We start from the raw sequence: 25,966 nt of genomic DNA, 5'->3' as shown, positions 1-25,966 counted from the left end.
GAGTTTATATTTCATTGTAGGCTTTTTAATGGAAGCCTACAAGAAAACATTGTCTTATGTTTCCTATCCTAATCCTATTATTATTACTAAATACTATTAATACTATAAGACAAGCATTGATGTCCCACTTGCAATAGTATACCAAAAAGGATCTTAGGAAACAGCCATATGAAGAACCTGTATGTGTTTTATAGGACAGTTTCAAAATCTATCTTTTATTCAGTGCCCATATTTCAGGTCATATCGTCAGACATCGGTCTGATTGCTGGTGTAAACTGCAAGCAATATTAAGAGTTGTCACGTAGCTTCTTTAAACACATTTGGCAAAAGCATTTACCATTCTAAGGGTCCACTGTTGCAAATACATGAATAACTGCTTAATTGTAAACATCTCAGGAGTCCCTCGTTAATGGCAAATTTGGTCTGATATGTCCATGTTTATGGGCAAAATCCCGCTTGGGAGCACAAGCTGCTTCGGAGGATGTGAGGTGGGAAGCACAGGAGTCTGCAAGGGCCATTTCGGTTTCAGAGGAACACAGAAGCCAGCAGCACTCACACCCTGCTGTTCACAGCGCCAGAGGCTTCCTCACGCCCAGCAAAGCTCCCAAACCTCCTCTGCCAGGCCTAATTGCATGGACATCGTCAGTGCACATCAATGTCCTCCGAGGATGGCGGAAAGGGCAGAGCTTTCTTACTTGGCAAGCAGTCACAGCATCATCCCGGGATGTGGCAGATCGGTTTAAGTGCCTAAGGGGTATGTTTATTCTGTGCAGTATAAACACACCAGTCTGGGAAGTGGCATGCTGCGCAGAAATGCCTTGAGTCACTTTGTGGAGATAAATACTAAGTTTATGCTCTCCCAGATCCGGGTCTGCCTTGCCCATATACGGCCCACAATCAGCGCTGCCTCGGCTTTGCTTCAGGGGCCAGGAGGCGTGGGGATTCATCCCTCTGCACGGGTTTCGAGGGCTGTCGGTGAGTCTCAGGGCCGTGCACGGGTATCCATGCCATGCACGGGGATCCACGCCCTTGGGGCCAGCAGGTTGGGGTCCACCCCAGTCCCACAAGCCGGAGGGCTGGGTCCCAGGCTGCCAGGCTGGAGCAAGAGAAGCAACCGCCTTCATCTGCTTTTGTAGGAGCGGTCTGATGCGCACAGATGCCTGCGATGGTTTTAGCAGATGTGTCCTCCCTTCCTGCAGGAAGGCCAGGAGACCTTGGGAACGGGTGACCGCCAGGTCGCTGGGGGTTTGGGTGGGGAGATGGGGGAAGGAGAAATTTTAAAAAAAATCATACAAAGGGACACGGCGGGTGTTTGCATGGGGACGTGGTGGGCGTTTGCGTGGGGACACGGTGGGTGGTTGGGTGGGGACACGGTGGGCTTGTGGCTGTGGTAGTGGAGTACCTGAGGGAGGAAGGGGCTGCCTGCGTGACGGCCCTGGGGAGAGGGCCAGGGAAGGGCTGTGCCGGGCCGGGGCCAGCCCGGCCGCCGGGGCAGCCCCTGCCCGCCCGGCGGGGGCACCACCGAGCTACCGGGGCCGACAGGGCCGTTGCGCGCCAGCGCTAGGACCCTGCAGAGCCCCACCGGCCGGCGAGGGGAGGGCGGGGCTACCCGTGAAGAGAAGCCGAGCCAATGAGCGCGGGACCGCTGCCGGATTAATTTACATTCCGGCGCGACGCATCCAATGAGCGTGCGAGCTACCGGCCGCGCTGCGCTCCCAGCCGCCCCGCCCGGGCGGCCGAGGCGGTCGCGGCTCATTCGGAGAATGGCCGCGGCCACGGCGTGCGGCTCCCCGCCTCCCCGCCCGCCCCGCGAGCAGCCGCCGCCGCCGCGGAAGCGGGGCGACTCCCGGCGGCGGCAGGCCGCCCTCTTCTTCCTCAACAACATCTCCCTGGACGGCCGACCGCCCTGCCCGCCCGCCGAGAAACCGCCACCGCCCGCCGGGCCGGGCGAGGGGGAGGAGGAGGCGGCGGCGGAGCCGACCGGAGCCCCCCCGCGCCTGCAGTCCCCGCCGCCCGCCTGCCAGCCGCCGCCCGCCCTGCTGCTGCCCGGCGTCCCCCCCTTCGCCGCCGCCGCCGGAGCCAGGGGGGAGGCGGACCCCCCCCGCGGGGGCATCTTCCTGCCGCAGCTGCTGCTGGGCGGCACGCTATGCCCGCCGCCCCCGGCGCCGCCCGCCCTGCCGGGGATGCTGGCGGCCGCCAAGCCGGGCGCCCCGGGGCTGCTGAGCCCCACGCAGAGCGCGGCGGGCGGCGGCTTCGCGCTGGAGGCGCAACGGCAGAGGTGAGTGAGGGGACGGGGCACGCCCGGCCAGCCCGCCCCCGGCGGCGGGGCCGCCCTGACCCCGCGGGGCGTGGGAAGCGGCGGGACCCCCCGGGGCCCTGGGAAGAGCCGGACTTTCCCAGGGCCCTCGGCCGGCCGGCGGCTCCGGGGGGTGGGGAGCGGAGCATGGGAAACCGCCGCCCCCGGGGAGGGCGGCCGTGGGAGGCGGCGCCGGCCCTGCTGTCGCCTGGCCCCGGGAGGGAGCACCTGCCCCGGGGCAGCCCCGCCGGAGGTGTGCCGGGGGGGTGGATTCGGCCTCGCAGGCAGCCGGGGAGCGCTGCCCGCTCTGCCCTGCTCTGCCCGCTGCCTCTGGAAGCGCTGGGTGTGCGGCTGAGCCCTGGGGATCTACGGCTGCCTGTGCGGAGGATGCCCCAGCTTGCGGGAGTGTCTGGTGAGGGGGATTTGCGGAGTCTCTGGCTGCAGTTCTGCGGTGTCCTGAACCCTGCCTCCTGCTTTCGCCTAGCCCGGTTTTTGCATTTTTCTGTTTCCAGATGAAGCCAGCGGAGTCATTGCTAGGTAGGACTCTTCCTCCGTGCAACGGCCACACTGCTGATGTAGTGCCTTCTCCTAATCTTTGCTGCTTGTCTATGCAGTAACTCATATATATTAATAAATGCTTGTACGCTGGGAACTTTGAGTCAGCGTCAGGGATGTTCTGGCCTTCAGTGCAGGATTACCGTTGCATTTCCAAGGGACTTCTATCAGCCTGAAAGTGTTGGTTTTCTAGTCGACTGGAAGGCAGGCTCTTCCTCAGATCTTGGGGATTTGAGCTCTGAAGGAACTCTTTGCAGGCCGTTTCTTGCATAAACAGCTTTGTAAAGTGAGCTGGCCCTCTGAGCCTGCAGATAGGCTAAGCAGTATCAAAGGCTTTAAGTCTCCATGGTCTTTGTAGTGGCTTCCAGAGCTTTGTTAGCGAGCTGAAATAGAGATGTTGTCTGTGCTTTAAAGCTAGGGAGCTTTGCTAATGCAGTTGATGGGTGTTCTCTTTCAGTGTACATCTCACAGTGGAGGTGTCCAAGGAGGAAATAGCTACTTGGAGGCTCAGGTGAATATAAAGAGAAGTAGCTGTTTGTCAGTAAGGTGTGGGGGTCCTCTCATGTGTCATCCCTCCGGGGTTTTTTCCTTCTTGAACAGTCATTTACCACCCGTTGCTTTTCATCTTGTAGTGGAAGAGACCTTTCTTTCCTTCTTGGAGAAACTGAAGCTGGGCCTGCTAGATGGATGCCCTCTATGCGCAGGTTGCACTGTTGTATACCGCTTGTTGAGCAGAAAGCCTGAAGTGAGGGTGTTGCTGTGGCACAGCTCCTTCCTAGCACTCCTGGTTCACAAAAGCTGGTGCACTAGGTGCTGTGCGATTTCATTTCATTGCTTTAATATTGTAGGTAAAGCTCTTGAGGGCACGTTTTGCATCAAGAGCTTTACAAGCACAGTTACCTCTGCGGGTGTGACATTCAGTGTGCCTGTGCGTACTGAGTTCTGGACTGATGGAGTTCGTGTAAATGATTCAATCCTTCCCCTTCGCATGCCAAGTCAATAGGACACTAAGAAAATATTCCTAGGATCTTCTCATTTGATGTTCTTCCTGCCTCTTTCCTTGGCATCTGATTTCAGATGTTATGTTCCACTACGGTAATTCTAATCAATCCACCTGAAAAGAATGATAAATCAGAAATAAAAGGCAGAGAGAAGTGCGAGGAGGTGATCGAAGGAATGAAAGGGCTTCTGTCTGAGTAATGACAAAACAGACCATGATTTTTCAGCTTGGAAGAGATGGCTGAAAGTGTATATTGTATTGCATTAATCATTTTGTATACTACTTACGAGGGTGGAGTGAGAGTTCATCTATTTTTTGTCTTTAAAGAAGAAAAGAGTGAGCGGAGAACATCTGCTGAAACGATCAGGCAGAAGATCCACATCTTTACATGGAGATACATGCATCTTCTGACAAAAGGACAATTTTATACTGCCTGTGGGGATGTGTTAGACCCAACGTATCTCCTCCCAGTCACGCTGGGCACAGGAGTGGGTAAGATGGACCATCCCTCTGTAATTACAATTTCACCTGCAACTTGCAGGGTGAGGGACTTGGAGCGCTATTTTTTTCACTGGACGGTTCCGTGTTTGCTCTGTGACAGAGCATCCCTTCATCCCTGCAGAACAGCGGCGTCTCCTCTTCTTGCAAATGCACGAGGAGTGATTCGGGGACTTTCCTGCAGGACAGGGTGGCTTCCCCTTCTGTGTGTGGCGTGCTGCTTGCAAAGTAAGATTCAGAAATCAACAAACAATCATGAAATGGGGTTCCTTTTATTGGGACTCGGGAATCTGGGTATCGTTTTGCTGTGCAGTAATGTTGTTACTCTAGATAGGTTAACTGCCTGCATCATGCAAATATACAGGCGTATGAAGTCATCAGAGGGAAGGGGGAGGTGGAATCTGTGCTGTGACTCTGGACATCTAATCTTTGGTGCCCACTTAAGGCAGCTGCTCTCCTCAGAGTCCTTTTTTAGTCACTGTCAAGAGCTGCTTTGAATTGCCCTCAGTGGAGCCTCCCTTAAATGCACCAGGAGCACGGGCTGAAGGGTCTCCAGATTCGCTCTGTCCGTGTTCGGTGACCGATGCCACTGCAGTCCTGTGCCATGCCCAGGGATTTCATCGTGCTGGGGCTTGCCCCGATCCATGGAGATCACTTTATCTAGAACTGGCAGTTTAATTGGGTAGAGTTTTATTGCAAAACTTGATCTTGTTTGACTTGATTGCAAAGTTGCAAGAAGCTGCTGTGACTGGCCAGCGTAGCTCAGGGCAGGTTGTGAAGGCATCTCTGCTAGAGTTGGTGGCTGTTTATTAGCAGCAGGCAGGATCTTCGCTACAGCCCAAGGAATCGGTGATCTGCTCAGCTGATGTAACGTGGAGTTTCTCAGAGTTGCTCGGTAGCTGTCAGGTCCTTTAGGATGGACACTTCAGCGGTGCACGCTCCCTCGGAGGCACCGTTCAATCTGGATGCTTGGTTTCATTGCGCTGCTGGCTGAGCATTATAAACTTAATGACTTTAACCTTCCACTTTTGTTTTCCTAAGGAGTATTCTGTTTACAGGATCTTAAATTACAATGCTGTGTTATACCAGCTTGCTTAATCTGCTTGCCATCCCTCCTCCCTTCTCCTTTTCCATCTTGCTCTGTTCTTTTGTTCTTTGAAAGAACAAGCCTCACAAAAAGCAGTGGAGGGAGGCAGCAAACAGCGAACAAATCAGCATTCACAGATTTTTAATGAATTTCTGCAGCTGGGTCTGAAACTGGCAGAGCTTTCTGGGGAAACACAGATAAGAGGGCCCTGAAAATAGCCAGGCTATGAAAGCACGAAGAATGGGAACAACAGCCCTGAATGTCAATGCTTGTTGTGCTTCTGGTTTTGCCATACATTTGGTGCATTTTGCTGGGCCTAACAATAAATACGAAGACTGAATTATTTGCAACTGATGCTTTAATGTCTGTGGTGTTCAGTGGTCAGGGAGCTGAACTGAATGTTCATGGTTGCTGATAAATCAGAAATGACTGAGCTAATTTAGGTCATTTTAAGGGTGGGAGTTTAAACAATAGTTGATAACAGCAGCACTTTGGACCATCTCTGCTTTTAAGTGTTAATTGGATGCTGGATTGCTGACATAGGTGTGATCAAATTAGTTCCTTGGGTGGAATGGCAGAAGTGCTTGGTCAGGCTTTTATGCTTATGATGGTTAATGTGTCTTGTCCTACTGTCAGCTTAGCTGCTGTTTTCACTTCAAGAAATATAAATATTTAAAAACAAAAAACTCTCTGCTAATAAACAGATTTTGTTGAGATGGATGAAATATAATGTTTAAAAGTCTTAGTTTTAATTTTGAGCTTTATTTGGAATAACCTGAGCGCACACAGTGCTTTTCAGGAAGCAGCAAGAACTGTCAGAGCCGGCAAGCTTTGACCTTTCAGGCATGAACAGTAGACTGGGATGTGCTGCTCAGGGCTGAAAACCTCAACTTTATTTAAAAGTCAGCTGAAATGTTAAGGCTGCAGTCTCCTCCTCGGCAAGCACAGTTTGCTTCGACAGCTTTCCGTTATGCTTGCAACTGCAGGTGAATTGCATGTGTCCAATATTAAATGTTTATAATTTATAGCTGCCTGTAGTATTTATTATCTGACATTCCCAGCCAGGTATATTAACCAGAAGTAGTAAGTTGTATCCTTAGCAGGAAACTTGGAGATGAGAAAATCCACATCCTTGTATCCTGTGTGCCTCTGTGAATGGGTCTGAGTCAAACAATCCTGAACACTGCTAACACCAAGGTTATTTGACCTCTTAATTTAAAAGAGTCCAGAGGCTTTTAAAGTCAGTTTGATCTCCAGGCAGAAGGAGTCTGTACAGAATTAACTGTACTTGCAGTTGACTTCCCAGCTTTTCAAAGCAATTGTGCAGGAGCCCCAGCAGCGGGTTTCGGGATGCTGCGGGAAAGGGGATGCTCTGCAAGCGCTGTTTCTACCTTTCCTTTTCCCTTGCTGCTGGCTCGCAGTTCCCCTCTGCAGGAGGTGATGAGGGTGGTCAGAATGATGTTGTCTTGCTTCTTTACGTCAACGAGTCATCAGCTGAGAGGGAAAATGCTACCAAATGAAACCTAAAAAGCTGAATAGCTTAACTTTGGGGAGGAATTGGGAGGTCTGAAACAGGGCCCCACCAGTAATCAAGTCCTGTAGTAGTGTTACGGCCAGTGAGGAGGACATTTAGGTTGTCGGGGCTCCTTACCATAACTTTGCTGAGCCCCAGAGTCCTTCTTGATAATTGCAGAGACGTGGGCTGCCCAAACTTGCGTCTGCTTTGCGACTGACCGGACAGCTATCTCACTTAGCTGTAGGTGAAGCTTCTTCAGGGCTGTTGTGTGCTCTTGACACCGTGACTGAACCAGTTCAGAAGAGTTATTAGCGGTGGTGATCTGGTTTTTTGCAAGCTCCTGTGAACTGTGGGATGAGGCAGGGAGGAAAAAATCTTTGCTTTCAGTTTTAAAGAGTAGTTCTGAGCTATAGACGAGCTCTTCTGCTCTGGGTTTGGGTATGGTTTGTTTGGTTTAGAAGGGGGGGAAAAAAGTGGAGGGAAGTGACTCTTGCAAAATTCTCTATTAAATATATTTTTTTTATTTCCTGCAGTATGTGTTTTAGTTATATTAAATCCTGAAGACTTAACTTCAGCTGTCATGTGTTCCTGCTTTTTCCATCTGTCACCCAGTTAAAGCTGCGAGGCTGTCAGGCTGAGCGAGCCTGAAGATGCTTTTGAGCCTTCTTTTGAAGATTGTTCTGAAGTCTTCTGACTCTGTGGTTTGAGTTTAAAAATGCATAATCTGACACGCACACAAGCATAATGAAATTTGGATTCGTTAGTGAGCACGAGGTTTTGTTGATAAAGCAGGTGACTGCAGATGGAGGGTGCTCAGCTAAAGCCACACTGTCACACTAGCTCTTCAAATGCAGAGCTTTAAAGCCCTAACCTTTGGTTTATAGCTGTTGTGTGTATAATTTACTGTAAATTATTATAGTCTAACCTCTGAAAAAGATGTTAAATGAAGAACCTTTAACTAGTCTCATAAGTGCAAGCGAAGCAAAAGTGTTTCATGAGATAGCCCTCTGATTTGTGAGATATATCGAGTCTTTAAAAGCTTGCTGCCAGCTGACCCCGCTGCCTGAGCCTGCGATCCCGGCAGCCTTTCCCCTGGGAGCTCTGAACGCCCTGTCTCTGTGCAGCCACCTTCCGCGGGGAATGCTCCTCTTGTGCCAGCTCTCGCTCAGCGTGGTGGTACCCGAGCTCAGCGTAGCCTGCAAACCTGCCTCAGAGCTGGGTAGCCCTTGCGTTTGCTAGCCAGCTACAGCATGGGCTGAACTGCTGCTGGTCAAAGCTGCCTGCTCGACAGCATGGACAGATTTGCACTTGGCTCTGTTGTGGTTGCTGCAATTTAAGCATAAAATTTTGCCCTGGTGAGGCTGCAACCTCTTGATTGTGGGTTGGAGGGGATTACAGATGTTGTGGTGGGAAGAACCAAGCGCCCATAAAAACACTGGGAGACCTCTCTGAACTTTCTTTGACTGGGTTTCCTCCAGTCGCCTGTTTTGAATTTTCTTCTCCTTCCCAGTTAAAAGCTTCTCTCTTTTTTCTTTTTTCTTTTTTTTAACTTGGGAGTTTTGTTGTGCTGAAGGCTTTTATTTTAACAAGGCACATGATGAGATGACAGCATCATCTCTGAGGGAAGTGCATGAATATTTCTAGCATAATGCCCACAGTGTTATCAAGGACACACTTTGCATTTCACTTGCCTGTTTTGGTCAGTAGTTCAGTGCTTGGTGAGCACAGCACAAAGCGCAGAGGGAACCAGATTGGTGAGCTAGAATACCTCCAGAAACTGGTAGAAATTTGGAGAAATACAGTTACTGGTTGTGTCCTGGCCAGCACACCTAGTTTGCTTTGTGTGAAGCAGCAGGGGTTTTAGGAGTGGGCTTTAGAAGTAGGCTCTGGGCACAGCAAACCTTACATCTGGTTTGGTGGTTCTGTTGCAACAGATGGCTTTCATAATACTTACTGGAAGGCATTATTTTATCCTTGGATTGTCTAAACACTCTTAGCACCAAAACAATGTGATTTATGAAATGCAATGAATATGAAGCTCGTTTCCTAGTAGCATTAGGTCTTAATCATATGTGGCTGTGAATCAGCAGTGAAGTAGCAGCTGCCGTGAAGAGTATCTAATTTCTTTCGTTGTTAGTATTTAAAACTCTCCAGGCTTAGTGAGCTTCCCACTTACTCTGCCTCCACCTTCGTTCAAATTATACTTCATTTCTGTTCCTTCTTGCCTGTCCCGTAGGCTGCATGACGCATTCTTTTCCTTGCATGTGGCTTTACTGATGTTTGAGGAGTGCAGGATTTTCTCCTGGCTGTTTGGGACCAGCAGGAAAGCCCCAGTGCCCCTTCGGTTTTGCAAACAAACCTTGAATAAGAACACAAAGGTGAAGGAATTGGGCCTCCTCCCTCATCCTGAGGTCTCAGAGGGACCTGCTCTGAAGCATAAAAGTATTTTCCATGCTCATGTGGCGAACTTGGGTTTACTCTTTAAAATTAAGATTACCGGAGGAATAACTTAAACTAGCCCCACTGTGAGACTTGTATTTATTCTCTGGCAGTCTGATACTTAAACAAATGTCAGAGTGAGCTCCTGGGACAGTGGCCTGCAATCCAAACTGCACGTTTGTGGTGCCATAAAACAGTGAGTAGCTGACTTTGTAAAGAAGGAGCACTTAGCTGTACACTTACTACTGGTTATGCAGGGTGTCTTCTCTGCTGCTGCCTCTCATTGAACATCAGAGCTGAAACCATCTGTCCATGAAAGTGGCTTGCTTGGTGCTGGGCACTTCATGGTATAGATTCTTCATTAAATTCATTTGTTTTGCCAAATCTGTGGTTTTGATGGTGATTCAGTATAAATGTGGTCTCTGACTTCTTTTGGCTTTAATTACTGAGAACTTGTTGCTACTGGTGAGCTGTACTCAATCTGCTTTTGAGCAGGAAACTCATTAATGTAAGCGCTGAGGGTGGTAAGGCACGAGGCACTGATATGAGAATAGGGATGCTCACACTCATACGTTCTGAGATGCAAGCCTGAAAACAGTAAATGTCTTCTGGGCTGCATCAGTAATGGCAGTTGTGAAAAAGTAAGCTTGAAAACTGGAACTGGTTTTCTTAATCCCTTGATGCCAGTATTTTACTTAGTCAAACTGAGGCACAGTTCATATCTGGTTGTTGGCTTGCCCATAAGGAAGGAACACAATACAGCTTAAAATATGTCTTGGCAAAACAAATCTGACAGGTATGTCTTCCTATTGTAAACAGGATTTGGGATCTGGATTTCGTGTGCAAATTACCTTTGACAGTTGTTATTAAGCTAGTGCTTCCAAAAACCAATAAATTATTTTTGTCCTTGTTATATTAATAACTCAGTCCCTTGACAGCTGTGATTATACTGAGGCCTGTAAAGGACCTTACAAAGGGACATCCATATTAAAATAAAACTCTTTCAAGTGAGAAATAGGAAACCAAATTCTATTAGCCCCTAATTTTACACAGTAATTAAAAATCCTTGACCTCCCTTATTCCACCCATCTATTAGCAGTATGTATGGCTAAAGAGCAACAGAGGATATAAGCCTTGCTGCTAATTTTAGCCCAGTGCCTGGGGGGGGTGTGCATGCGTGGGTGCATGCAGCGTGGCATCCTTCCCCCAGCAGAAGGGCAATGGATGTGACTCCATCTGAAGCAAATCTGTCCTGCCGGTCCCTTTGGCTGGAGGAGGTCTCAAGTCATGTTACTGTCTGGCTTTTGCAGCATCTTTGAATGCTCATGTTGCAGGGCTTGGTGATCCTAGAAGTGGTGAGGATAAGAAGTCGTGGCAGAAGACGGACTCCAGGTGCTGCGTGGGTGAAAACAGCTGAATGCTGATTGAACTCTGGCTGTGTGGTTGGCTCAGAGCGCAAACATGTCCATGTGAGAGGTGGGGGTTAATTGGGATGGGAGGAGAATCCCAGTAAGATTTTAGAAACTTCTGATTTAGCCCTTCAGGGAGCGAGAGCAGCCGGTCTGTTCACCTGCTGTGGCAGAAATGCAGGAACCAGAAGGGCAAAACAGAGAGAAGCTTCACAATGGCCAAATGGCAGCTGCATGCAGGGGCTTAAGTAAGGTCATTGGCCACTGCAAGGCCCGATATTAGGGGTTAAAAGGAGATTCATGAGGGCTGTTTGTTTCCAAGCCTGGAAGCAGAGCCTGGGAGTGCTGAGCGGGGGCATGGGTACCCGAAGGGCTGCCTCACTGTCCCTTAGAGGACACAGTGGCCCAGGAGCAGGCGTGGAGGAGGCTTGCCTGTGCCTGAAGCCACAACTGAGAGCACAGGGCTAGTATCTCTTTTGCATTCAATTTTTGCAATAATATCTGCTAAAGAATGGTCAACTTGGATACTTCCAACTACTACAACATCCTGAAACTTTACCCTTGTCCTCTTGGGTGTCTGCAGGTAGCCTGGCCGGTGGGTGGGAAGGGGGAAAATACTCCTGGCAAGCCATCAGAAGGGTCACTGTTCTTTAATCTGGAGCTGTGACTTAACCAGCTTTTTCCTTTCAATTTGTAAGATGGGACATGTAGGGATTACCGGTGCTATACATAGATTGCTCTTAGCTGTGTCCTGTTCTGCTGGGAACACTTAAGAGCTGTGTCAGCCTCGGGGCTGGGGATCCTGCATGCTGCTTGTCCGTTGTTGTTTGCCCTCTGCAGAGAGTTCCTCTGCCAGCGCTCGGTGAGGCATTGGCAGGACTAGAAGAGGGCAACTCTGAAGCTGGAAGCGCTCAGGAGTTGTGTTTCCTCAGTGGGAAATCCATCAGAAAGGATAAATGTGTGGGCTGGCTATTGCTTCCCAGGAAGGAAGTCAAAATGCAACTCTGAACTTAATTTGATGGGTTTTCATCTGAACACAAGGATTTTTGTGGGGTTTTTTTCAGTGCATGTTTAGCTCGTCAGGGATCTGGCAGCAGTGTTGGATTGTGTGTGTCCGTGTGTGCACATGGAGATAAGCTAAGGCGTAATCCAGAATTCCTCTGCTTGATAGCCCCTTATCTCTGAGCATGTGCTGCATGTATTTTCTCTCTTGGTGGGTCCCCTCAGAGATGCTGGCTGTGTAAACACAGTTGCTTGTTTTAATGTTGAAGTTCTGGGAGGGTCCTGCTTTATTGGCTCCTAATTAGTGGGAAGAAGCACCCAAAAGTGAGCTCCTGGCCAAGGTCATACAAGCAAGCAAACCCTCTATAGCTTGAGCTTGTCAAGGAAATAGCTGGTATTGGCTGACGGCCGTGTTTGAACTTTCTTTAGGATACTGTTGAAATTACAGCCTGCTCCTCAGACCTCATTAACACTTTAATATTGGATACTTTGATTTCTGATTGTCAGGTAGCATGTTGGTAAGGGTGTGTGTAAGGTAACTTACAGTGCATGTATAGATTTTAGTATCTGTTTTAGTATTTAGGTTGCATTTGGCAACAAATGCTCTGTGTAGCTACTTAAAATCCTCTGAATTCCAGTGGATCAGAGCACAAGCAAGAAGTGTTATCCTAGGTGAAGCTGCTTAGCACAGGATATGTGACTTGACATTTTTTCATTGAAGCTAGCAGCCACTGAAGCAATCCTGTGCTGCCTATTGTTGAAGTGTGGATTGGCTGCATGAGAAGAGCACTCAAACTAAAGAAAATATATATGTGTGGGTGTATATGTATAACAATAAGTGCAGACTACTCAGTGTTAAATTTTGCAGCATAATCCAAGTACGGCACAACCTAATAAAGAAGTTCTGTACGCTAGTGGTACTCAGGAATCTAGCAACTCTCTCTTGGACTGCAGCAAGGGAGCTGTGATGCTGTGAAACACTGGCTTGAGCATACAAACTGTTTCAGGTACTCTGACTGGATTAGTGAGACCTCTTTACGTACACCTTGTTTTGAGATTTGAGGGAGAGTGTCTTGCTTAGCATCTGGGATTCCTCCAAGGTGACAGCTTCACTTGAGGACAGAAAATATTATTTACAAGTGTAGCTAAAAATGAAGTTTCCTGTTGGCAGAGTGGGGATGAGTCATTGTGGTTTTGAGTCAAGGGGCAGGATCTTCCCTTCACTGCAGCAGGTTTTTACTTCCAGATATGCTCTTACAGAGCAGCAGGTTCAGGTGTTTGTCACTTTTGTCCCTGTTACTGAGAAATGAGGCGGTGTTCAGAAGGTGTAATGCTCCGGATCGGTCTCCACCGTGGTGGTGGGCGCACCTTCGTTGACCCTGAGGGCAGTTGCACCTACAGCACTGTGGAGTTACTAGTGAGGGTCTAGCCATGGCTCTCCCAATCTGTCCAGTTGCTTACACCAGCATCCTTTTACAGAACTATGTCCTTTTTTGTACCAGTGCCTATTGTCATTGGCGTTAGCTGTGTTTCCCCTTTGCTCACCGCACATGGCGTCTTTGTCTGCATCCAGCCAGGTCTCCCCCAGGAGGGGAGGAAGACTGGGGACGTTACCAACTGCATTCATGCCAGGAGGTTGAGATTGGCCTCCACATTTCATGAAGGGTCTTTTATTGCAGGTTAGATGCCAAAGTAGACTGGAGAACCATGTGTATGTGAAAACATTAAACTTTCCTGTGCAGTTCTCGTTGAAAAGCAAAAAAAAAAAAAAAAAAAAAAATTTTTAAAACTGAAGTGCTGGTGAAGGGTGTTGAAGCTGTGCCAGAAATGTTCTTCAGTAGCACCCTTAATAGCTGTTGATTTGTAGGAGGCAGACTCTAGCAATACTGAAGGTGTTAGTCCTGTGGGAGGATTTACCTCTCTTGTGTTTACAGAAAGGGACACTAATTTTTCATCCTCCTACCTGTTTGAGTTGTGATTTTTTTTATTTTTTTTCTTTTAAGAATGCCTGAACAGCGCTGCTGAGAATCTGAAGACAATTTCTTTCTAGGGGAAAAAATAAAGTTTATATGGGAGTATAAATTACTACAAATTCACTGGAAAAGGGTGCTAATTATAATTCATTAAGGAGATTGTAAGCAGACTTTGGCATTCATTCTCTTTATGTACTTGAAGACACAGAGAAAATGGTAACTTGTTTCTCTTGAACTTGTGGTGAGGAATGGGGAACTAATCTGGTTTCAGGAATACTCAGATTGAAGTGACACTTAGTCAGTGTATAAGGAAGAATACCAGAACACCATCTTTTCTGAAGTGCTGTTTTTAGTGTTCCTGGTATAGCTTGAAGCAAGAGGGGCAAATGCCACTGTTGCTAACAATCTGCTTGTTGTGGAAATCCGTAATTTTATAGCAAGTCCTGTGCATCGGTGACGCTGCCTGTAACGGCGATGTGCCATGCAGAGGGAAACTGCCACGTCTCACTGGCACAGTTTTTGGCAGGCAGCTCTGGCAATAGCTCCAAGTAGCTCAGAAGAGAAGAAATAACTTGCAAGAAGGGGGAAAAGAGGTGAAAGCACCTGTTTTGTCACTCAGGCAACTTGCATTTCTAGACACCATGCTGAAGAAAAAGCAGCCAGAATTTGTTCCTGTCCAGAACTCTGGTGTATCTCTTCTGTAGCAACAAAATAGTGTGGTTTGGTTTCTTACCTAGCTCAGGCTGGAGATGAGGAAAGGCAAAGTCACTAGGATTAGCAGATTGACCAACTGTTTCAAAATCTTGGAGTGCTGGGCTTCAAGACCAGACTTAATCCCAAGTAGCTTTTTTTGATCTTTAACTTGAATCAACTGAAGCTACAAATGGCTTTGCTGTGTAAAAACTCTTCTGTAGTTGTTAACAATTAATAAATCCCATTTTTCTTGACCTCCCCCACCCCTTGCACCCACCCAAGGTGCCATGCTTTTGCTTTGGTGTTGGATGTTAACTTCCAGGCATGAGAGCCTGGCCTCGGTCTGAGCGGTTTGGCCGTTCGTGGGTGCCAGAGCTCTGATGCAGTTTAAAGTTTGAATGTTTTCCAAAAGTAGATCTTGTCAAACCAGAGTCCTGTAACTTTTGTCTCGTATGCTGCTTCTACGTTGACTTCCATGGCAATATTGTCCATTAGTTGAGTTACTGTGTCACTTTGGAAGAAAACCTTGGACTTGAACGCATGTGGCTCGTGCTAAAAATGTAGCACGATGTATGCTTAAACAAAAGCAGAAAATAGGGAATCTGATAGTTGTAGTGTCAGCATTTTGCTGGTGGCAGTCGAATCTGAGTGCATTGTTCCTATGGAAATTGCAGTCATAGTTTCACAATTCATTTGTAAATCTCTACCAACAAAGAATGACTTGACTTTGACAATAGTAATGTATCTTACTTTGGCAAAGTCTGGGTTTTTTGCTTAAATGTAATATCCTATTACTGTTACACTAACTCACGTGATTCCTACTATTATTCTCCTTGCATCTTCCATTCTGGGATTTCAGATGGGTACTGAATGCTCCTTGCTTCCTCTAATAACCCTCTCTATTGTTTTGCGGAGAGATCTGTCAATTTTATTGAGCTACCGTCATAGGCTCTCAGTCTGACTCCTGCAGCTGGAGACAACTGTGTTCTGGATTGAGAATACACACAGATGTTCGGTCATCATACAGATATACCTGTATCTATCATAGATTGATACAAAATGACTTATTCCCTTGCCTTGATGCGGGGGGGCTTTTTGTGATATTTCTTGTAAGATTTTAAATGAGTATTTGGAAGCTTTTTAGGTGTTTAACTTATAGGTAGGTGTTCTTATGTGTTGAAGATAGCGAATGCTTTTGTTAATGAAGTTGGTGTAACTATGTACTTCAAGGGCCCTGGAGGGGAAGACAAGTTCTTGGCCTTTTTAGGAACTTGAAACTCTTAGTTAAGCACTCTTCCAACAAAAAAAAAAAATCAAAAAAACCTGCCATTTGTCCTAAGAGCTCATAGATCTGTTGCAGTTCATAAACTCAGAGGCCATGAACTAATATTGTTCACTCTTCGTGGTGTTGTACATTTTACAGAAGGCGTTTTATCTCCCAGCGCTGCTCTCTAGACTTTTTAGAAGACATAGTGGAATATGCCAGTGTACGAAGGTACTTTTTTCAAAAGCAGCATTAATCTCAACTCGTTGCATGCAGTCCTCTCCTCCCTCCACCCTCTTCCACGCCAAAATCTGAGGTCCTGCATGCTAGTGCTGCCATCTGATCATACAACTGGCATGACTTTTTTTCAGAGCACTTAACAGGTTTTGGTTTTCTTTTTATAATTGCAGAACCAAGCATATATCTGGGTCTCCAAGACACAAAAGTTTGAAGAAGATGCACTTCATCAAGAACATGAGGCAGTATGACACCAAGAACAGCAGGTAACTTCTGGAGATCAAGGTGCCTCCTGTACTTAGGTGCTCAGAAGCAGACTCTAGTTCAATGCAGTTAGCCATTTAATATCAGTGGGAATAAGGTGATGTCCTTGGGGTCTTGTTAGTTTTATACATACTTCTATCGAAGGCAGTAGGTGCTCATATCTGCTACATCTGCAGCAATATTCTGATGGTTCTGCCATCCTACTTTGAGGAGGTTAAATCATTCTCTTCTAACACCTTCCTTATCTCTAGCACACAGAAAGCTTAGAGCTGAGGAGGACTTAAGGAGAATGGCTTGGTTTAGCCAAATTCTTGGCTCATAGCTGCTGGGCAGAAAAGAAGAGCGAGGCTGCGTTCATATTTATTATGAATAGAAGTGTGAGACTTCATCTAAATGTAAAATATTGTCTACATCTTTTCACAAGGTTTATGTAAAAATTACATAAATATAGATACATATTTAAAGAGTAGGAGCTCCTTTGAGGAGCTTGTCTCTAAGGACCTACAGGGTCAGAATGAAACCTCTGCTTTTGTGCTGCTTTCTGAAAACATAAAATCCATAGCAGTGTCTATGTAACTTACAGAGCAATTTAAGAGGAGTTCTGTGTTTGTGATCCGTAAAAAGCTGCTTTGTAACTTCTGAATCTTAATTAATATCCTGATCTTTTCCCATCTGCTTACAGGATAGTGTTAATCTGTGCTAAACGAACACTGTGTGTGGCTTTTTCTATCCTACCTTACGGAGAGAGTTTACGGATCAGGTGAGTCAACTTTAACTGCTTTGTGAAATGTCTGGTCTATTGTTTGCAAAAGATCTTTTTAAATGAGTATGGTTGGTGTAGGTCTCCTGTTTTGAAGCAGGTGAACTTATTTAACTTGCTATTTATGTGTAAGGACAAGAGCTTGCTATCAGAGCAGTAAAATCAGACATTGCAGCAGTGTCAAAGTGTTCATTCAAACTCCCAAGAGAAAAATAGTGGAAAAGGTAGACTTTTCTTCAGGTGTTTATTCACATTTTAAAGCACTCCCGTCCTGTGAAATCCCTGAAACCAACTTTGAACAGATGATGTGATTTGTTGCTGTGTAGGATTTCCTGTACTCCTAAAGTCGTCAGAAATCAACTGTCTTTAGTGCAACAAACAATGGTATCGGCAAAAAAGCATACAGAGCATCAGGGAAGGATGCTGCTGCCTTTGCTGAAAACCTTCAAGGTTTTATAGTGAAGTTACATCTAAGTAAGTTTGAGATGCTCTTCTATTTTTCAGCTCTAAGCCATGAATGTCGCTATTTGCAATCTAAGAAAAACAGAAACAGTTTAGACTGATTGAAACTGCTTTTAGTGTTTGTACTACATTTTTGTATAGAACTGTCAACGTGATCACTTACGAGAAACAAAACCTGCTAACTGGATTTCCCTGCAGCTTTGCTCAGTCCCTTGTGAAGTCTAAGTTGATTCTGTGAAGGTCTGTGATTACAAATATACCATAGAAAATAATACCTTTATTCTAATCCACTTTTGGCAAAACAATGGTGTTGTCACTTCTGTCCTGTACATAACTTATGGACGAAGGAAACGGATGTTTAGTGGTGGGAATTGTATTGTATGCAAATACACTTGCCATAAAAATAGTTGATGGGAAAATATTCTCTCACTTCATAGAAAAGCAGCAAGGTCACTGGAGCTATTTTAGAGCAGTTCTGAGCACTGTGTCGTGCTGCTTGTAAGCTGGCAATGCAGTTCTTCAACTGAAAGCTGCTTTTTCGCATTGGAATATAGGTGGCAAAGCTGCATGCTGCCATCGCTGAAGCAGAGTTCTGCTAGCAGCCTTAATTCTTAATTTGAGCTTGTGTGCACAGTGGTCGGAAAGGCACTTGAAAGGCAAGTTTCTGATCCTGGAAAACTAGTAATATAAATCATGTTTGCTGTTAAGTGTTTGAGCATTGGTGTGTTCACGAATGATATGGTCTTATGCAGAAGGACCGTATTAAAAGAAGTTTACACTTGCTAGGTATGTTACAGATTTGAGTTAAAATGATATGAAAACTGATTCTTCAGTTAATGAACATCTCTACATTTTGAAAAGAGTACTTATTAATGCTTTCTTGGGGATGGGATTGAGGGATTGCACTGTTCTCGCATAGAACTCTGACCTAGTGGTGTTGGCCATAGCTAGTGGATGGACCTGGTGTTTACCATAGAGGAAGCTGGGCTTATGCTGCATTTTCCAATGGTGCATTTTCTTATCTGCATTTAGTGATCTAAAAATGGAAGGACAGAAGCAACGACATCCTTCTGGAGGAGTTTCAGTCTCCACTGAGATGGTGCTTGGACTGGAAGGAGTAGAGCTGGGTGCTGATGGCAAGGTAAGGAATTTTTTTCTTTTTTTGTCTTGATCTATAATGCCAATGACCAAATGACTGACTGGAGTGGGGGACAGCAGGTGGGTAAGCTGGCTGCTTTCACCCCAGGATTGCTTTCATGCTGGGGCAAATCGCTTAATTTATGCAGTGCTTTGCCATCCATAAAGTGAAAGCTGTAACTTTTCAGAGCAGTGGAAGTTTGGTTTGATCCTTAAAGTTTGAAGTGTTTGGCTTGTGATAAAGCTTCTTCTGAGGAGGCTGTTGAAGCCTGTGATCACTTCTGCCTCCATTTCTGGAGAACTGATTTGGCTCTGGTATCTCAGGCAACATGTGAGTGATGTTTTGATAGAAATATGGGCAAAATTTATACCTCTTTAGTTAAATTTTTATACTGCCAGAATTTTACTGATGTGATTCTCCCCTTTTCTTTGCCACCCCACCAAATCTTCTACAACACTTCCATACTGAAGTCGTGGAAGCAAGGCGTTCCTCATCTAACTTTTCCCTTTCCTCCTGTCCCACAATTTCAAGGTCCCCACTCCCAAATACAAAATCCAGGGGACTTTCTGAGTTTCTTGTATTTTCTGAGTTGGAAAATCCTAGATGTCTGGAAATAAGCTTTTCAATAAATTTTCCCCTATAACTACTACAACTTTCTCTTCTTTAAGGTTGTGTCCTATGCAAAATTCTTGTATCCAACCAATGCCCTAGTTGTTCGCAAAGCTGACAGCCATAGTGCTGTTCCCTCATGTCGAGCTAGTGCTTCACGGAGTGTTCCTGGATCAAGATATAAACCTGTGACAGCAAAAACGATACCAGCAGGAACAGACATTGGTAAGGACAGCTGCCAGCTTTGTCACCACTTGTGCACACAGCATAAAAGCATAAAAGGAATATATTTGTCTGAAACAATTGCAAGTGGTAAAGTGCGTTATTAGGAAGGATCTGCTGCAGCTGGAAGGAGACTGGTTTTAGCATAGCCTAGTAAAGAAGGCTCGTTAACAAAGTATAAATGATGAGCCTTAGGACTGAGGCTTGCACACATTCCTTGCATCCTCTGTATATCTGGCCTAGTTCTGTTTATGCAGTTCAAGGAGCACAAAGTTTTTCCTCGGAAATGTGAAGTTTTGTATTATTCAACAAGAAACATCTGGTGTACGTGGATACAGGTGGTCCTCCTTGCCTGCTAGCACAGTAACAATGCATAAGCCAAAGAGTTTGTGACAAGAATCCCTTCTCTCGTGTAAAAGAGCAAACCTTACAACTCTATATAGGCAGAAATTCAGTCTTGTGCAGTTCTTTTCTGTGCATATTTGTGGATGACAAACTTAGTTTGCACTAAGTCTAAAATGGTGCGTCAGGCACATGCTGGAGAAAGAGTTTGTGTGGTCTCTTAATAATTCTAATACCTGACTGGGGCATTTATGAAATGCAAACGTGGGACTGCAGCTGCAGTTTGCCTGTACTGTGAGATCTGCCGACACTCTTAACGCGTGCAGTTTGAAAACTTTCTTACAGAGCAAACAGGGAATTTAAAGCTCTGTATCTTGTGACCCAATGCGCTTTCCTCGTTCCCTCAGGAAGTGAAGGTGGGGAAGCCGCAGAGTATGATCCAAATCTTCTGGATGATCCTCAATGGCCCTGTGGAAAACATAAACGTGTTCTCATCTTTGCCTCTTACATGGTGAGTGACAGGCATACCTGAACAGAGGAGTGAGTGAGTGCCTGGAAGATCCTCCTATAAAGAACTTCCTCGAGGAAGAAAAGTTCCTCTAGGAAAAAGTTGTGGCTTTTTGAGAATTGATTGGGAAAAATACAAATAGTTGGATTTGTATACTCAGCTTGTCGAGGACCAACCTGACACGTATCTCCATGTTGTCATTTGCTTCTTGTAACCATTTGCTTACTAGTTTAAGACTTTGTCTGTAGTTGAGATTCAACATGGTCTATTACTTAGGACATTACAGAAATGTTAAATTGTGAATAATAAAACTCGGGTTTGCCTTTGCATTAGTGCCTTTGGAAGACTTGTTTGGCTGTCAGTACTGTTCACAAGAGAAATGATAAATTTTGCCTCTTGTGTTTCAGACTACAGTCATAGAATACGTGAAACCCTCGGACCTTAAAAAGGATATGAATGAAACCTTTAGAGAGAAGTTTCCTCATATCAAGTTGACACTGAGCAAAATTAGGAGGTAAGAAACAAGCATTGAATAATGAGAACATCTATGCTGTACAAGGCTGCTTTTATCTTCCACTTGTATGGAGCAAAGACTAGATCTATTAATAGTATATATGATTAAACACTAATCTCTTGTTGCCAGTTGAGCTGACTGTAGGATGACAGCCCTGTACAGGAATGTTTAGGATGCTGAGAAAGGGTAACAGTTGGTTTTCATAGTTCCACCTAAAAGGGTTTTGTTTCACCAGCTGTGGTGTACTAACACTAATAGCCAATTAACAGTGAAGCAGCATTAGCCTTGAAACAAATACTTGTAACCTGATTGTTTGGCTGTAGTGCAGTCCCACTCTAACTAGATTGTCTTTCTGGACCCTCTGGCTATTTTCGCCTTTCAATTACCAGACTCACCAATGACCATGGACTCTTACAAGATTCTAGGATAGAGAAGGAGTGTTAGGTCTGGGGAGTCTCGGTAAAGAAAAGCATTTTGTGAAGGCAGGGCTATGCCACACAGAATTCCTCATCTTCCAGGAAATGCATCTGGTTGCTCATCAGCAAGAGGCACTGTTGCGCCTTCAGAGAGCTGTAATCTTGCTGGTATTACATGGCAGTTAATGCAATCAGGGCCTTCTGAAATAGCCAGCTTAAACATGATTCTGCTGAATCACCAGGGCTATGTGTAGCTCAGCTCCAAGTGGAAGGCTTGCTCAGGCAGAGTCTGTGTTCTGCCAGTGTGCATACTCCTCTTTGTAGCTGTTTTGAGTAGTGTGTTCAAGCAGAGATCTTGCAGGTGTAGCATGGATGGCAGCCATGAGAGGTAGCATCCATCATAAAGTCTGCCTTAATGCTGAAGTGAAGGGCTAGCTGTTGTGGGAAGTGTGTAAACCAGTCTGCCTTCCCCCTCAGGCCTGATTCTTCCACGAGGTGTGTAGTAGACAGGTCTCTATGCAGCAACTGCTGTGATCTGCACGGCTTTGATGCGGTATTCTGTAGGTCAGGATGGTTCAGTCTTACGATATGAATCACGAACCAGTTTGGGAGCCCAGAGGGAATCATACAGCAATAGCCTGTGTGTGAGTGGTGCAGCTAAGCCCCTGATGTTTATGGGCAGATGAGGAACTGTTCTTCCGCAGTAGATGTTGTCAGCCAGGTTAAATCAGTTTGTGCATCAGCTCCAGCTTGCTGCCAGCTGGACTTCTCCAGTCTAGGATAATACTTGTCACGGTTTTCCAAATAGGAGTCTTGCCCATATGCTCTTCTGAGTTTCCATGCTAGAGCATTTCATAAAAGCTGTCGTGTTTGAGAGGGTGTCTTTTTTCCTATTCCCAGTTTAAAGAGAGAAATGCGGAACCTGAGTGAAGAGTGCAATCTGGAGCCGGTTACTGTCTCCATGGCTTATGTTTACTTTGAGAAGCTCGTCCTCCAAGGCAAACTCAACAAACAGAACCGCAAACTGTGTGCTGGTGCTTGCGTTCTGCTTGCAGCCAAGATCAGCAGTGATCTCAGGAAACATGAAGTCAAACACCTTATAGATGTAAGTACTATGAGACTCGTTTCAGGTGTTGTCAAAGCCTCTCTAGCTTATAGAACAAGACAAAGATTAAAGCCAAGACTTTGTGGTGCATGCTTGCATTTAAGACCAACTCTTTCAGTCAGTTTTATGTCTCATTAGGGCTCTTCCTTGATTTTTTTTTTTTTAAATTCATTAAAACTACCTGACTGGTGCAGTCTAATGTCCTACTGATCCTACAGTGAGGTTATTTTTGCACTTACTGTTTCGCAGGCAAACATATGTAACTGTCACAGCTGAGCTGATAAGCTGGTTTACTTGTCTGATCCCTGGCAACGCTTGATTCTGTAGGTACAGCTCAGGCCATGCATCGCTGACTCCTGTTTTATGCTGACTTAATCTAGCAGTGTGTTGGTATCTTGTGGATTAACTGATTCTGTTTCTCCCTCTCTCCTTTTTGTTATTACTATCGTAGAAATTAGAAGAGAGATTCAGATTCAACAGAAGAGATCTCATTGGTTTTGAATTCACCGTCCTTGTAGCTTTGGAACTGGCTCTCTATCTTCCTGAAAACCAAGTTTTACCTCATTACAGACGGCTCACACAACAGTCTTAACCAAAGCTACGTTCCAGCTGACAGCCAGTGGCGCTGGGGATCGCATCACTGAACGCTGCTGGTGAAGTCGCCACTGGCCTTTCTGTGCTGCTGTGTGCGTCCTGCCGTGGCTACAGCTAGGTTTGAAGTCTGCAGTGTGTTATTAAACTGTCGAGGTGTGCATAATGGACACGTATGCCAAGTCTGGGGGATGGTATGAGAAGAGTTATTGAACTTTATTTTCTTTTGGACATTTAAAGCACAAATATTCACCAGTCAGCTGTCATGGCTGCTTATTATTCCTTATTTATCTTTTCGGTTTTACTAAAACTGTTCTTCCCTATGAAGAATACTATGGTATTGTTTCTTTTTTTTTTTAAGCCTTTATTGTATTCCTTGAGACTAAAGGAAGCATCACTTCCATTCCAGTGCACCATAAAGTTCAGATGTTTCTAAGAGTCTTCTCGCATTTTTACATTAATGAAATGCATACTTTATTTTTTTAAAGATGTGCCTAAAACTGGCTGGTCTGGTACCAGTGCTTTTTAAGTTAGTTGTGTTATTTAGTGGGGAATCCTGAATCTGTATAGCCATTTATTCTTTACCTGCATTGGCCTTGCATATAAGGAAAACAATTCCAGTATGTCTGCACTAATGATACACAGGGCATCTATTCTCTACTATACTATAGATCTATAAGTAGTAAGATTGAAATTACTCTGTTCCAATTTAGTTAACTATTAATACCTTAAGAATATACACTTTAAAAAGGAAAGATTGTTTGAAAATCTGTCATGAAGTACCACATGTTGAACAAGGTAGCTGCAGCAAAGCGATTGCCATCCTAATTCACTCTTCAGTGGAAGATGAGCGCTTGACTTAAGAGCAATTTGCTGTCAAATGTATCGTTTATGATTTTGTTTGTGTTCTGTAGTCCAAAATAAGCACCTTTTTAGTATGACTGTATTATATATGGTCTTATGTGCTCTGAGCAAATACTTAAGTCAGAGCTACTGCTGCCAAACTAAGCCAATGTAACAAAGCATGCTCAATATTTAAAATGCTACTTTTTTTTACTCTGTTCTTCCAAGCATTGCATCACTGTGATGGTCCTCATAAACCTGGCATTTGTTGCACATCTGAACAGCCACTTAACGGCTGGTGCCCAGCAATGCTCTAATGCTTATGCAGAGGTTAAATAACTTCTCTGACCATTGGCTATTCTTTCATTTATTTTTTTAAATATCCAGGTTGGGAATGAACTCTTGATTAGATGTGGAACCTTCTGTGATATTGGCTCTTGGGTTTATTTTCTGAAGCAATATTATGATACAAGTAACTGTGTCCGTTTGCAAGGAACAAAACTGATGCTTGGCTATTATGACTGAAAAACTTGTAATTTAAGTTTGACTCCTAAATGAAATACTAGACCTCGTACTGAGGTAAGGGACCTGCTATCTAATATGTAAAGTAATGTAAATTCCTGTTCCTTGTATTAAATGTTGGTTGTAGCCAAAACCAAAGCTGAATCTTTGCTTTTCAGCTGTGTTTTGTCTGAAGCTAATTTGGCTTCATTAGAATTGCAGCAAACTTTACTGGAGTCCCTTTGTCTTTAAGTAGGGCTCGAAATGTATTTTTCATATATAATAATTACAGTGACTATCAAATCTTTTGTAACTGTTCAGCTGTATGTAGCTTCAAGTTATTTGTGTAACATTTAATACACTTGTGACTTCTCTCTAACACAGAAGGACTTCCCAGTCTCCGTAAGTGAGATGGTAGCTAATAAGTTAGTCAATCAGCTTGCAAGTTATCTTCCAAAAGGTTTAAAAAATTGCCTACTAGTTAAACTTTCTACTGAATGTAACTGTCCTTGCATGCAAGAAATAGTGATGTACTAAACATCTAGTGTGTAATGAGCCTTCAAATTAGCAAACAGTGGTGAAGACAGCTGAAGTGGTCCACCACTTCCTAAAGTCGTTAGGGGAGCGGACAGAGGTAGAACTGAGCAAAGAAATTTCTTGCCACAGTATCTCCAGAACTAGTGAACTGAACTAACTTCAGTTAGTATGAATGAAATCAGAAAATGTCTTTCTCTGGGAACTTCTTTGTTTAACGTATAAAGAGTTTTCTGTAACAAAATTAATTTTCCTTTCTCACCATCTAAGGAGAAAAAAATGCACTTTGGTTTGCAACACTTTGCAGTCTCTATTCAGTGGAAGTTTGTCTAGTTGCAGCGGGCATTTGGGCTGTAGTTACGCTCCCAGAATCTACGGTTTCACGTCATAAACTGGCGAGCTTCTGTTTTCTCTTTCAGAAGAAAAATTAGGATAAGGAGCATTAAATTACAGAACGCTGAATGTTGTCTGGCGGTTACTCTAAACATTGGCTTGGGCACACGCAGTGTTCTTGAGCTCAAAAGCTGTTCGGAGCACAGGCCAAAAACACCGGGGTGGAGCGAACGCTGCGCTGATGTCTCTGGTAGAGCGTGGGGCTGGGGCCGATGCCGCCCGGAGGTGTCGTCTGCAGCTTGTACGTCGGTACCTCTGTGGTGGTGTCTGTGCAGAAACAGTCCTTCTGCAGAGATACGGTAACTTGTGTGTGTATATGTGTTGATTTTTCTGTTCCTAGAGCGTAGCTTGCAGTCCTGTGTGGGAATATTTATCTTTTCACCTAAAAGCTGCCACCATGTGGCAAAGGACTATACTACGTTATCCATTAATAAAACGGAAAGTGGGACACAAGATAATACGTGGGTTCTGCCGGCTTTACATTTTCACAGCCCGGCTCCTCTTGCTTTGAAGAGAAACGCTGGTTTACGCCGAGGGGTGGTCTAGCGCTGTGTACTGTGTGAAGATGCTGCTGGGTTGACTCAGCATGGAGAACTCTCTTGATAAGAGGCTGTACATCTTTGTGTAAACAATACTGTTGTGTTTTTGTCTTACTCCATTATTTAAAAGTCTGAGTTGTAGCCTGTTCCATTTTCTTCCCTCCCCCCCCCATGAACTTGTGAAATTAAGATGCTGTGAAATAAAAACTGTTTTGGTACATGTTTTGTAACCAAACGTCTTGTTTCGGAATGGTCT

The 25,966-nt window shown here is 45.2% G+C and overlaps 1 protein-coding gene across 1 annotated transcript; it reads left to right on the top strand.

Moving 5' to 3' along the window:
* The first annotated feature begins 1,763 nt into the window (after positions 1–1,763).
* CABLES2 (Cdk5 and Abl enzyme substrate 2) lies at positions 1,764–25,936 on the top strand. Its single transcript, XM_050907378.1, has 9 exons — positions 1,764–2,278; positions 16,143–16,235; positions 16,916–16,993; positions 18,488–18,596; positions 19,262–19,427; positions 20,174–20,277; positions 20,682–20,788; positions 22,105–22,309; positions 22,761–25,936. Exons 1-9 carry the CDS (start codon positions 1,764–1,766, stop codon positions 22,899–22,901), a joined length of 1,518 nt encoding a protein of 505 aa, XP_050763335.1. The 3' UTR covers positions 22,902–25,936.
* The last annotated feature ends 30 nt before the right edge of the window (positions 25,937–25,966 follow it).

This window comes from Gymnogyps californianus, chromosome 17, assembly GCF_018139145.2.
Source record: "Gymnogyps californianus isolate 813 chromosome 17, ASM1813914v2, whole genome shotgun sequence".
In the NCBI taxonomy this organism is placed as follows: Eukaryota; Metazoa; Chordata; class Aves; order Accipitriformes; family Cathartidae; genus Gymnogyps; species Gymnogyps californianus.
Note: the sequence above shows the minus strand (reverse complement) of the source record. Positions and strands in the feature narration are given on the sequence as shown.

Excerpts from the sequence above, each read along its gene's own strand:
- CABLES2 (XM_050907378.1), top strand. The coding sequence starts at position 1,764 with ATGGCCGCGGCCACGGCGTGCGGCTCCCCGCCTCCCCGCCCGCCCCGC. Across the intron at positions 20,789-22,104 it reads ACACTGAGCAAAATTAGGAG|TTTAAAGAGAGAAATGCGGA; the intron begins GTAAGAAACAAG and ends TCCTATTCCCAG. Across the intron at positions 22,310-22,760 it reads AAGTCAAACACCTTATAGAT|AAATTAGAAGAGAGATTCAG; the intron begins GTAAGTACTATG and ends TTACTATCGTAG.